Source organism: Schistocerca nitens, chromosome 8 (genome assembly GCF_023898315.1).
Source record: "Schistocerca nitens isolate TAMUIC-IGC-003100 chromosome 8, iqSchNite1.1, whole genome shotgun sequence".
NCBI lineage: Eukaryota > Metazoa > Arthropoda > Insecta > Orthoptera > Acrididae > Schistocerca > Schistocerca nitens.
This window is the reverse complement of record NC_064621.1, coordinates 350,792,676-350,806,246: the sequence shown is the minus strand read 5'-3', so window position 1 is coordinate 350,806,246 and position 13,571 is coordinate 350,792,676. Positions and strand designations below refer to the sequence as shown.

At 42.9% G+C, this 13,571-nt stretch overlaps 1 protein-coding gene across 1 annotated transcript in view; it reads left to right on the top strand.

Moving 5' to 3' along the window:
* The window catches only part of LOC126198497 (venom carboxylesterase-6-like), a 127,215-nt gene that overhangs the window by 100,990 nt on the left and 12,654 nt on the right, over positions 1-13,571 (top strand). Inside the window, exon 8 of the mRNA XM_049934871.1 lies at positions 13,437-13,566. Within this exon, the coding sequence (XP_049790828.1) occupies positions 13,437-13,566 (130 nt within the window). The remainder of the gene's footprint in view (positions 1-13,436; positions 13,567-13,571) is intronic.

Here is a 13,571-nt window from a genome sequence, read left to right as displayed (position 1 = left end):
CTTTTCTGCAAAGACAAGTCAGGAAAACATAAAACTAACGTTAAAGCAAAATGTTTGCTTTATAAATATTTCACCTAGCTTCTTCGATTAAAGGAAGTACTCTAGTCACAAAATACACGAAACGTTAAAGTAATGAAGCAAGCGAAAGATAGTTTTTCATACATCGCACTTTCTCCAGGCTTCACTGGTCGCGCTGCTTGACGAGTTCTGTCGATTGAATGTGGCAGAGTTTTTTCCTCGCACTCGTCTTCGGCATATTGAAAGTACGAGTCAGGAAGCTTCTCGTATGGCAGGTTGTTTTCGCCACTGCACGTTTCCAAATGGCTCTGAGCACTATGCGACTTAACTTCTGAGGTCATCAGTCGCCTAGAACTTAGAACTAATTAAACCTAACTAACCTAAGGACATCACAGACATCCATGCCCCAGGCAGGATTCGAACCTGCGATCGGAGCGGTAGCTCGGTTCCAGACTACAGCGCCTAGAACCGCACGGCCACGTCGACCGGCTGCACGTTTCCAAAGGCTGGCGGTATTAATAAATGATTTTGACGCTGATTATGGACTAAACGGTCAACTAAAGACAAAAACTTTTGCTCGCGCAGTGGGGGTCCACGCTGTAGATTTTTGGCGGAAACGCTGAGATAAAATCATGATAAGCGTTTTGTATAAATAAGTAATTTTTAATCATCAATCTCTTCATTGCCTATACAAGCAGTACTGTAGTTACAGAATAGATAACTCACAAGTTTACCGAATGTAGCAACGGTCTATGGGCTCATGAACTCGAAGCAAGTATGTCAGGTGATGTTGCATAGTATCGCCATCGATGAAGTCAACATGATCAACAGTGGCATCTTTCATAAAATAGATAACCGCCTGAGGCAGATCACAGGCTCACATGCACGATAATTTGCCCGATCGGCTAGCTACGCAATCGCTTTGCTACATTTTTTCATTCCTTTGGACGCTGTCGTAACTCTCGCTTTCTTCGGCATTGGACTTTATAGGGTTTTTAGATCGTTTCGATGCGAGCTTTCCTCTGACTTGCGTCTTCTATATTTCCGTGCATGTTAACGACTGGTATGAGAGGACATCATTCACTGTTTTGTAGTTTTCTAAGTAATTACCGATTTTTACTTATACTTCGGCGAATATTTTTAGCTTCTCACATTGAGTCCTGTTAGTGCTCCGCAAGCTCTTAACAATGACACCCGAAACAATGTCCAAGCTAAACGACTTTCGTGCTAAACCAATGTGTAACTTCGCATCAACTTAATCCGTAATAATTACGCGGATGAACCTACACTGGTACCATGATCTATCCATTGCGGGTTCAACCATTGTTTACACCTCGTAGTTATAAGTAGAATCTGCCGATATTTTGTCACCCAAGCAAGTTCGACTGACGACTGAATACGAGCGGTCTATGGCGCTGCAGTCATGGACTGTGCGGCTAGCCCCGGCGGAGGCTCGAGTCCTTCCACGGGCATGGGTGTGTGTGTTTGTCCTTAGGATAATTTAGGTTAAGTAGTTTGTAAGCTTAGGGACTGATGACCTTAGCAGTTAAGTCCCATAATATTTCACACAGATTTGAACATTTGACGACTGAATAGTTGTTTTGACGTCAAAAAGTCAAGGAAGGAATATTTTTGTTTGAAAATTATCTACGTTTTCTGCTGGCGACATTTCCGTACGCACCGGAAAGTCACCGTGTGTAATAGCGTGCCGCATTGAATTGGGGGGGGGGGGGCGGAGGGGGGGGGGAAGAGGGGAGGAGCTGTAGTCCCATTGCAATTACTTGACAGTTGGTGTCTGTCGCTTGCCGTTAGACTGTTACCACATCGGTTGTCGACTACTGCTCGGTAATAGGCGACACGCAAACACAGCAATATACCCGAGAAAACGGTGGTCAACGGTCTGCGGCAGAATTAAAATCACGGTCGCTTTGTTCACGGGGATGAGACCTAACTTGTACGAGCAAATTCAAGAGAGAAAAATTTAATAATCGAGAAAATACACTGTCATTCTATACGTGTTGGACTAACCTTGCTTATTTGTTCAGCAACATAATTTACAGTGTGGGACATCATATGGTGGACCAACATTACTGAGTCTCTTATACTTTCCATTCCGGCCCTGCACATGGATACACTTCCTACAAGAATATTTTGGTTTCAGGACTGAAAGCGTCCGCCCCTGGTAGCTGAGTGGTCAGCGCGACAGAATGTTAATCCTAAGGGCCCGGGTTCGATTCCCTGCTGGGTCAGAAATTTTCCCCGCAGACGGACTGTGTGTTGTGTTGTCATAATCATCAACATCTCATCCCCATCGACGCGCAAGTCGCCGTACTGGCGTTAAATCGAGAGACTTGCACCCGGCGAACGGTCTACCCCACAGGAGGCCCTAGTCACACGACACAGTGCTGAAAGCAAACTGCAGTTTTTCGTTATCTTGGTTACATGAGATTATGCTCACTTTGGGCGCACGACCTATCGCATTACCAACCAATGTGCAGTCCTGGTTGCCACTTGGTAGCAGATTACGGGTGACACAGGCAGATACCAAGCGAAAAGGAAAGATAGGAAGAAAAGTAAGAAAGAACAAAAAAGTCAGTACGATATGAAAATGACGCGCCAAAGTTTTCGAAATAAATAAATATATTTAAATGAATTCTTTGAATAAAAATTGTAATCCAAGTCTTTTGATTAGATTTAGAAATGACAGAAAAATTCGTGGGGTTTGTATAAAATCTAACCCATGATCTGCTACGCATCAGGTATATGCGCTAACCACTACGCTCCGCTACCACGTGGTTGGAGATTTTGGTAGTTACTTTCTTCCAGTTGCGATAAGTGGGAATGACAAGGCACGAGATAACCTAACATGCTACTTTCTTTTAGATACTAGCAATGACTAAACGACCAAGGAATAAACAACAAAAACTGTTCACCAGATTTACAAGTCCTTGACGCTATAACGCAATACTCTCGTTTCTTTAGCCGCTACTCTGTGGCGAAATATTAATGTCACCACAAAGTTTTATTTATGACTCTAGTGACTCAGTCGCAACGATGAATTGCAGGCTCCAAAAATTCGGCTTCACTTAGTGTCATGCGAAACTGATCTGATGTAAGACGATCTCTGTGATTATAATCAATGTACATGTGATACTGAATGGCGTTTTGTACGAAAGGATCGAGTAGTGTTTGGTTGGTGCTTTGGATGAAACTTGTATATTTCATTAGAATCTTTGTGTATGTATTGTTTAAGTGTGGTTTACTTGTGTTTATCATGTCTGATCGAATAAGAAATAAAAGGACCAGATTTGGGATCCAAACACAGGAAGAAAGAAAGCTGGACAAATAATTGGAAGTGAACTGACCAACTGTAGTGGCAATTTGTTAACAGCGAACAGTTTTGGTGTGACCTTGAGAGTCCTGATAGGAGGAAACCAGCTCCAACGCGTGAAATGTCAGCTATAAAGTAATTTTAATCGGACTGTAGTTACTCTGAAGAATTATTGTATTTACCAAACACACTTGGATCCCTGCCACCGAAAATACTCGTAGTGCTGTTATGAGATCACCAGCTTACATGCAGCAACTATACAGCCCCGTCACTGGGACAAATAACGCTAGGCAACAGCTATGGAAAAAATAGATGGCAATACAGATTGGCAACATCTTGCAATGATTTAGCGAAAGAATTTTTAAACTACTTAGCTGCATTGTGAAGATTGTGCTATGCAATATAGGTCAGTGTTCACTTGCACTGTTCTGTCTTTAACACTAGCATAGTCCTAGATCCAGTGAATGGTGACTGACATCACTTGTATAACATCCAGTTTGGAACCTCTTGGCGGCGACTGTAGAGGTGTCATGAGAATCTCGCAACACAGTCCTCTGTTGAGGTACTGCAGTATTGTGTCGAGGTTCTGACTACCACCGAGGGCAGGCCGTTCTGGCCAAGCGGTTCTAGGAGCTACAGTCTGGAAACACGCGACCGCTACGGTCGCAGGTTCGAATCCTGCCTCGGGCATGGATGTGTGTGATGTCTTTAGGTTAGTTAGGTTTAAGTAGTTCTAAGTTGTAGGGGACTGATGACCTCAGATGTTAAGTCCCATAGTGCTCAGAGCCATTTGAACCATTTTGAACCAACGAGGCCACATAGCAATCGGTTTTTCTAATTTTTTATATTTATGGTACGTGAAGTCCAGAACTGAGACATCAGTTGCCTGAAACATGTCGATACAACTGTAACAAATTAACTAGAAAATCGACTTTGAAGTTTCTGAGAGCATTTAACACGCGAAAGTAAGGTAGAGTTTTCGACAGACAGTGTGACTCTGTGGTGGAATACTCACCTGTTTAAATATAAAATTCACTGAATATATGCTAATTAACACATATAGTTGCCATTTTTATGACAGATGCACATCTTCTTAGTTCTAATTACGTGTCTCAAACAAAGATAAACTTTTCGTAGCAAATACAAAAACTTAATTACCAATATTTTATAAAAGATTGTTAGTAAGGATTCTTTAAATTAAAAGAAACACTACAAATTAAATTAATTTTACACTTCACAGCCAGGAATTGATCCAGGGCCACCTACGTGGCACGCGAGCATTCTACCATAGAGCCAATAGGCCCATCGAAAGAAAAAAGACCCTCATTTAAGATATTAAAAACTCTCGAAAATCTTCAAAGTTGATTTTCTCGCAAATTTTTGAGAGATGCATGGCCTTTGATGACTGATTATTGAGTTCTGAAGTTTACGTACCATAAATACAAAAAATTACAAAAATTTAATTGCTGTGTGGTTTCTTTTTAAGTGGAGCTGTGTTTCTGCTTACGTCCACGTTTCGTGGATAGATGTACACTTGGGGGCTATTTGTGTGGTGTAAGTGACTATTACAACACCATCTATCACAAAGCGAAAAAATAAAACATTCATATTTCTTTACGTACTACACGAATATGTAACTAAAAATGGGGGGTTCCTATTTTAAAAAACGCAGTTGACATCCGTTTGACCTATGGCAGCGCCATCGGGCGGGCCTACCATAGCGTCATCTGGTTTCCCGCTTCAAGCTAGACAAGTTTCGTTCTTTGCAATGTTTTCCTTTGTCGCTTATTTCGTGAGATATTTGGCCCGGTCACGATAGTGGACCACCCTGTATACCCGAAAATCACAAATGAACGACAATGATTATCGAATTGATTCAGTCGCTGTGTGTCAAACATCAGATTTTGCCACTTACTGTAAGACTGAATTTTCTATTTATAATGTCTTTAGCTATGGAGAACAAATACAGTAACAACAAAAAAATCTAGAGCCCAATATAGAACGAAGAGATATGTGTACTCTCAGTACAGAGGTAGATTTATATTAACAGAGCAACGAGCAAATATTGATGTTAAAATACTGAAAGAGTTAAAATTACTAGCATTCAGGACAATTCCTAACTTAACAAATTTAGAACGTGAAAAGACACAGGTGTGTAGTTCATTCTGGTCTCATCTTTTTCTGATCCATGGCCGTGGCAATGAAATGTGATTGCCTATTTTATCAAATAACTGAGGATAGGAGAAAATGTGAGAGATGATCCTAATTATTACTGTATGAGAGATGGACTACTTTACGTGACCATCTTATGAAGAATGCCCATTGATTACACGGAGGGAAACTGCCGCGTCCTCTTACGTATTTGAATCTGCCGATGGGCAATTGACAGCATGTCAAAACTAGCTATCTTTCTAACAGAGATTTCAGCTCCATCTGGCCGCGTGGTGACCGTCAAGCAACTGTTGCCTGAAATCTAGAAATGCGGATACATTTATACTCTGCCAATCACTGTGGAGTGTGCCCACACGGCGAAAAGAGCTCTTGTTCAATTGGCGGCTACATTAGAGAAAGAAGCGACTCCCTTAAATCTCTTCGGCGACAAGCGAAGACACAACACAGCAGACACGGATCGAGGGTTAGGTTCTGTGGGATTGGGAAGGGAGAAGTAGGAGGGGCGGACGATTGAGGAGGGGCGGGACTGAAAGGGAAGAACGGGGCAAAGCGGGAAGAGAGCTGGGATTCACAGTTTCTTACTTTCTCCTCTCCCCCACCCAAAACATAATTCTCTGTCACTCCTACTTTTAATGTTCCTACAATTTAATAATAATAATGGTAATACATATAAAATGTTTAATATAATGATAATAACTAGCTTACATTAGTATTTAGTATACTGGTGAGCAAAACGCAAAGACAAAAGCAACTTTCGCATGATGTTTCAAAGTAACGTAGGCCGACCTCGATGAAACTTGGACCATACATAAAACGAATTCCTGCGGTCTAGTACAGAACGTTACTGAAAGAAATACGCAATGACACGAACAGAGTTGGCACATCTATACAAAGACGATTATTACCTTCAAGTCAACGCTACTCATGATGGTCTCCTGAACAATACAAACGGCGCGCTATGGTTCTTAATATGGTGTATGATTACTACGGAGGACAGGGGTCGCAAGGGGGGTTTTTATTTTATATTTTTTAAGTAGCCTCGCAATTTTGGCCGAGAGCAGTCCCAAGTACGAAGGAAAGCGGATGTCTTGTCTTCTTCTTCCTCTTCGTGGATTCCAACTTCTTGTATATTCTTGAATGCCCCACTAATCTACACTTTACTGTACCAATTTTTGCGGAATGCTTCCTTCAGGTGTTGCAGTTCGTCTGACAGGTTTTCTTCATCGCAGATGACGCCTGCTCTATATACCAGGGTGGTCAGCACGGTCTGCTATTGCACTGGATCGTGGCAGCTTGTTGTAGGCACACGTCTATATGTGTCTTCTTCCTATCCAGGGTGCTCGGAAATTCCCGTTACAAACTTCTGTGACTTATAGAGAGGAGTGAGTAGATAACATTTTGAACAGGAACCCATGTCTCGAAACGTACCGTTTCCGTGTTACAGTCGTTTAAAACACGTTTCCTAGATGAGCATGCAGCAGGATAGTCATGGTGGGAGGTAGGCATGTTGGGAGGCGGTTACGTCGGATCAGCTGATGTCATTTGACATGTATCTTGCCTCTCCGACCTGGTTCGTGACTTATTCACGTGGCTGTGAGTGCTAGCGCAACACGGTTTGAGTACACGTTTCCAGCATATACCGGCATGGTCCTTCTCAATAGCGAAGAGACAACGTCCGACTTCATCGCATACCCTTTTCGCCACAATTTCGCAACGATAGCTATGGGCACTTGTTCATCTTCGAAACTCTGAAACAGATCTTGTACTGCAGGGAATTTTCTTCCCATATTTTTGGAGTAGGTAGTATGGAGCAAATAAAGAAAAAAAATACAGTAAACGTAGGCTCTACAATACACCCTTCAAGAATTATGATCACTTGTTTATTTCACTACTGTGGGACTTATGTCTTGTATTGAACAATTGCTTATCGATCTTTAGGTATGCCTTTTAGAGTCCATGCCGGCCGTTGTGGCCGAGAGTTTCTAGGCACTTTAGTCCGGAACAGCGCAGTTGCCACAGTCGCAGGTTCGAGTCCTCTCTTGGGAATGGATGTGTGTGATGTCCTTAGGTTAGTTAGGTTTAAGTAGTTCTAAGTCTAGGGGACTAACGACGTCAGATGTTAAGTCCCATAGTGCTCAGAGCCATCAGAGCCATTAGAGTCCATAAAAATGTGTGTGAATTCCTACGGGACCAAATTACTTAGGTCATCGGTCCCTAGACTTACACACTACGTAAATTAAATTAAGCTAACTTATGCTAAGAACAACACACATACCATGCCCGATGGAGGACTGCAACCTCCGGCGGGAGGGCCGCGCACTCCGTGACATGGGGCCTTAAACCGAGCGGTCACTCTGCACTGTTTTAGGGTCCACGTTAACAGATTTTTTTCTTGACATGGTGTAAGGAATCTGACCCGAAAACTTGTCGGTGTTTCTATGAGGCACCCTAAGATCGGCTGTCATTCCATCGTCTATCCTGGCAAGGATGGATGAAGTGAAATTTTATGGAAAGTAGTTGAAGGCCAGTGAAAATACAAACAGGTGACAAAATGTTCGACATTCACGCATGATCACAGAAGGTGGATGTCGGAGGCTTACCCGCTCTGTACAGCAGGATAGGCGGCGACTTGCGGCAGATCTGACAATAGAGTACAAAGCTGGTGCATGGACAAGTGCCTCGGAGCACATCGCTAAGCGCACGCTGTTGATCATGAGGCTCCGTAGCTTATAACCCTTATGTTGACTCAACGACAGTGTCAGTATTATTGGGTTGGGCTCGATCATTGTACTGAGAATCAATGAAAATGTGTCACCTACTCGGATGAATCACCTTTACTGGTACACCAGATCGATGGTCATGTCGAGAAACACCATCATCCTGAGTGAACGTTATTGCGAACCACATGCATCCCTGCATGACTGATATCTTTCCCTGCGACGATGGCATCTTCCAACAGGATAACAATTCGTGTCATACGCACACAATCGTTCTACAGAGGATTGGGTAGCGTGTTAATGACGTTGATATCTTGGTCACCATATTCGCCTGACATTAATATAATAGAACACATCTGGGACGCTGCCGGACGCCAGCTCCGTAGACCAACACGTTATTAAGCTGTTCATCATAATGTTTTGGCTGATCAGTGCAGCGGTAGCAGAGCAATGTGGAAAGAGATATGGTCGGCGTGTGAAGCTCTAGAACCGAGACGCTGCAACACACTTCCAGTTGTAGCACCACAACAGAATGTTTTGATTATAAAAGTTGAAAAAAAAAATCGCAACGATCAAAAACTGGACCAAAGGATAAATCTATTAAAAATGTTTTGTATTAATTCTGATTTATTTAACTAAAAAGTAAAAGATTTATAAAACAATAATTTGCGTGTTGGATACATTCTGTTTCACTAATGGCGAATTGGCGAATCTGTTACGAACTTTGAATTTATGTACTGTTAATTTATCGGTACTTAATAGAGGGCATAGGGACTTTCAAATTATGCCACATAACGATTAATTTTTGTTTCAAGTCATCAATGTCAATTTCTGGAAGATAGTACATTTGTCTAGCTCAAATAAATGCTAATTAATGGCTTTCCTTTAATTATTCAAGACGGCTGTAACATATCATGCTTATCATATTGGCCACTACATGCGAGTGAAGATGTACGTATGTCATCGAGACATGGCCAACGCCCGCTCAGGGTTTAGTACAGGTAACTACGTTGTCCAAGCAGCAGCTCCCTGTGCCACGTATCGGCCAGAGAAATTCTCCAGTGGCGTCACTACTGCCTCCTGGCAACGAGGTAGAGCACACATATGACATGACCACAGAGTTAGCTCGCAACATTTCTGAATTGACCGAAAGACGTGTAGGTAGCATAATTATAATATTTTAGTAATGCTGTTAGATGAACACTCCACTAAGAAAGATAATATTTTCCTCGTCCCCGTCATCATCTGACCAGCATCCTGGTCTCGTACACTGTCGAGAGAGAAGTTTCTAGTAACCTGAGGTATCCCTGTAACGGTAAATCGATGCTGTCCTCAGCCTACATTGAAGTTGTCTTTAATTCATTTCCCCATTAAGAATATCTGCTGCAAACGTTATAGGTAAATATTTTTTTCCTTCAGCCTCTCTAGCGACACATACCAAATGTTTGCACTGCCGCCTGGAATCGTCTATCTACACAGTGGAGTTACCTGACATCAGGGTGACTATTTATTACTGAACGCAGACTTTCCGGCTTGTATTTACCCTCGCGGACTCCCAAAGTGTGTTGCAGAAACTACAACATCCAGCGTTTGATAAACAGGACGTAATAGACGTGAAGGCATTGGCCGTTGACGCCCACTTACTTTGGATAAAAGGGCACCAAAGCATATTCCTCGCTGAGAGAAGTATTACGGAAGTACAGTTCGGCGCAATACCAATCGCTTGTAAGGATTCATCCCGATGGTCAAGAAAGCTGCTTATCACGTCCAGAATTGTGAATGCCACATATTCCAGCACTACAAGGACGGCCATCTGGTGGCCATACAACCGAATGTCTCTTCTCTGCCATGGTTCACATCTGTGAAGCTTTGTAGACGTCATGTACATCTCTCATCAGCATGAAGCTTGGGTACGGGTGTTACCCCGCCTACCTACAACGACTGAAAATCTTAGCTTCTCGGCACTGTGATCAGAGTATAACGGTCGTAAAGGATCTGAATCACAGGTGGTCTTGTACAAAACATTGGTTACGAGCTGTTACTTCCTCACCTGTTCGATATAAACACTGACCAAAAAAACTCAACAACAAAAAATAATTAATGTAGAGTAACGAAAATACGGCAATACATTTGTCTAGGTAACATATTTAAGCGAATAACCTTGCAAGATCACATGTTAACGTAAGCGGGAGATAAGCAGTTGGAAATGTGAAATGCTAGTACATTAATAATAGTACAGCCAGAATGTTGGACGTGAGAGTGTAAATATGCATACATGGTGTTACACGGCTGCCGGATATCTGTTTGTGGGATGGAATTTCATGCCTATTCCACTTGGTCTATTAATACAGGAATGGTTAACGCTGTTTGTGGATGACGCTGGAGTTGTCATACGAAGGAATCCCCATAGGTGCTTGACCGGAGATAGATCTGGTGATCGAGCAGGCCAAGGCAACGAGTTGATACTGTGTAGAGCATGTTGGGTTATAACAGTGGTATGTGGGCGAGCGTTATTCTGCTGGAAAACACACCCTGGAATGCCGTTCATGAATGGCAGCACGGCAGGTAGAATCACCAGATTGACGTAGACATTTGCAGTTAGGTTGCATGTGATAACGACGAGAGTGCTCCTGCTGTCATACGAGATCACACCTCAGACCATAACTCCAAGGATAGCTCCATTGAGTCTAGCAAGCAGACTGGTTTGTTGCAGGTCCTCAACTGGCCTCCTCCTAACCAATACACGGCCATCACTGGCAGCGAGCCAGTGCCAGCTGACCACTCTGCCATCCAATGAGCTCTCGCTTGACACCACTGAAGTCGCAAATGTTGGCGGTTTCACACCACAGGGCGTCCTGGCTCGGAGCTGTCTTTGAAGTAATCGATTTGTAGCAGTTCGTTGTGTCACTGTGGTGCCAGGAGCTGCTCAAATTGCTGCTGCAGCTGCATCACGATGCGCCAGAGCCATAAGCCGAACTCGCTGATTTTCCGTGTTGGTAGTGCCACGTGGCTGTCTGGAGCCCGATCTTCTTGCGACTGTACAGTCCCGTGACCACCGCTGCCATGAATTACATAAAGTGGCTATATTCCTACCAAATTTTTCTGCAGTACCGCACACGGAGCATGCAGCTTCTCGTAACTCTATTACACTACCTGCAACAAAGTCAGTGAGGTGTTGATAATGACGGCTTGGTCGCCTTAAAGGCATTTTTGAGTAACACAAACTCAGCACGCCCAGTACCAAAGGTTACTAACGCTCACGATCGTTACAGAGTGTGTTTAAAACAAATCTGATTTGCATGCTCATATTTGCGCTGCTAGCTCCAAACCGCCAGTATAGCCGAGAGTGACTCGATTTTTGGACATACCTCAATGAACGTCATTATGTCGTTGTCCGTGACCCAAAATACAGACAATTGTTCTCGAACTTCCTTGGGAGTGCTTTCCACGACCCGCCTCGCAGCTGGAATGTGTTAAGCCAAGAGAGAAGAAGGTATCGTGTTTGAACCAATGAACATTTCTGAACAATTGAACGGAACACATCAATTTCGAGAAGACGTGACTCAACATATTACCAGCGGGGCGCAGAAGGCCTCTGATCAATTACACAACAAAAATAACCAAAAAATAAATAAAAATAAAAATAAAATTCAGAAAAAGGAAGATTTTGTTTTGTTTGTAAGGATAGCCCTAACCTTGATTTCCCATATTTCCCCTGGTATATAGGCAGCTCTCTGGGGTAGGTTTAGTCACGAGCCAACGCCTGAAGTGGACCAGATTTTTTTGTTAAGGGATGAAAAGTGGCGGTGGCACTTAGTTTTTTTTGGTAGTTCCATTTTCCTAAGGGGCTTTAAAATAAGACAGGAAAAAGGGGGAAAATTAAAAAAATAGAAAAAGGGGTCGGAAGTTTTAAAAATAATAAAAAAAGAGAAAAAATAAAAAATTAAAAAATATATAAAAAAGTTGGCAGGGAAAAAATAAAAAAAATAGGTAAAGGCTTATCATGCAGCAGACCCGGGTTCGATTCCCGCTGCTCGCAATTTTTTTTCATTTTATGTCATTCCCCGCAATGTTAAACTATTAATTATAAAATTTAAATATACTTGAACAGGTCATAAAAAAGAGCGCTAATGCGCTGCTTCCTGGACTCGGGTAGGCGCGCTGGCCCCGGATAGAATCCGGCTGCCGGATTAACGACGAGGGCTGGTATGCTGGCCAGTCTGGAAGTGGTTTTTAGGCGGTTTCCCACATCCCTCTAGGAGAATACCGGCCTGGTCCCCACGTTCCGCCTCAGATACACGACTCGCAGACATTTGAAAACGTTCGCACTATCATGGTTTACACTAGACGTAGACAGCTGGGGCGCACTGATTCCGTCCCAGGGGGTTCGGGGTAGCGACAGGAAGGGCATCTGGCCACCGTCTGCAACGAACACCGCCACATCCGTAGTAACAAGGCCGACCCCGCGTTGAAGCGGGACAAATGCCCAAAGAAAATGATGATGAATGATTTGCGCCACTAACTCCACTCTTATACGACTGGCGCGAAAGTTGAATAGACGTCGTCTTTCAGATGTAGAAACATGCGTACCAACTTTAATTATGTCGCGCAACTGTTTGCTGATGTTGCAATTTTTTCTGTCAGTGTGTAAGAATTATCTGCTCGCGAACTATTTAAAAGACGCCGATGTCCAACTTTGATCTATAAGTTGTGTGGATCTTGTCCTCCAATGGGACCATCTCGTTCGAAAAGTGGAACATCTTTTTGTGTTTTAACTTTGCGTTAAGAACTTATCGCTGTAAACGACGCCGTTGTCCAGCTTTCGATTATAAGTTGATGTGGACGTCATTCTACACAGAACCGTCACAGTTCGAAACCTGGGTCGTACTTTTGCGGTTTTTTAAATTTATATGGTAAACTTATCATTGTACTTCACACTCTTATCCTTGTTCTATTGTGAAAATTGCACTAATGTTAACTTGGCGCTATTGTAACTACTGACGGCTGTGGTGTTCGTCTTTGAGTGTTTTTATTTTACATTAAGAAGTTACGTTTGTACATGGAACTTTTTTGTTGTTATACAGTGGAAATTGCAGTTATGTTAATATGGTGCTCTTGTAACCAATGTTGGCTGTATGATGTTTTCTGTCGAAAGCTAAAAATAAATAAATAAAGTAAAACACTTTTGCGTGTTGCAGCTAGCGACTGACCAGCACTTCGCAGAGCCGACAGACTCTCTGGTGAGATATGTGTCGCAGCTGTCCGACCTGCCAGTATTCTACTACCTCTTCGACTACCGCGGCGCCAGTGTAGGCAACACCACTTACGGTAAA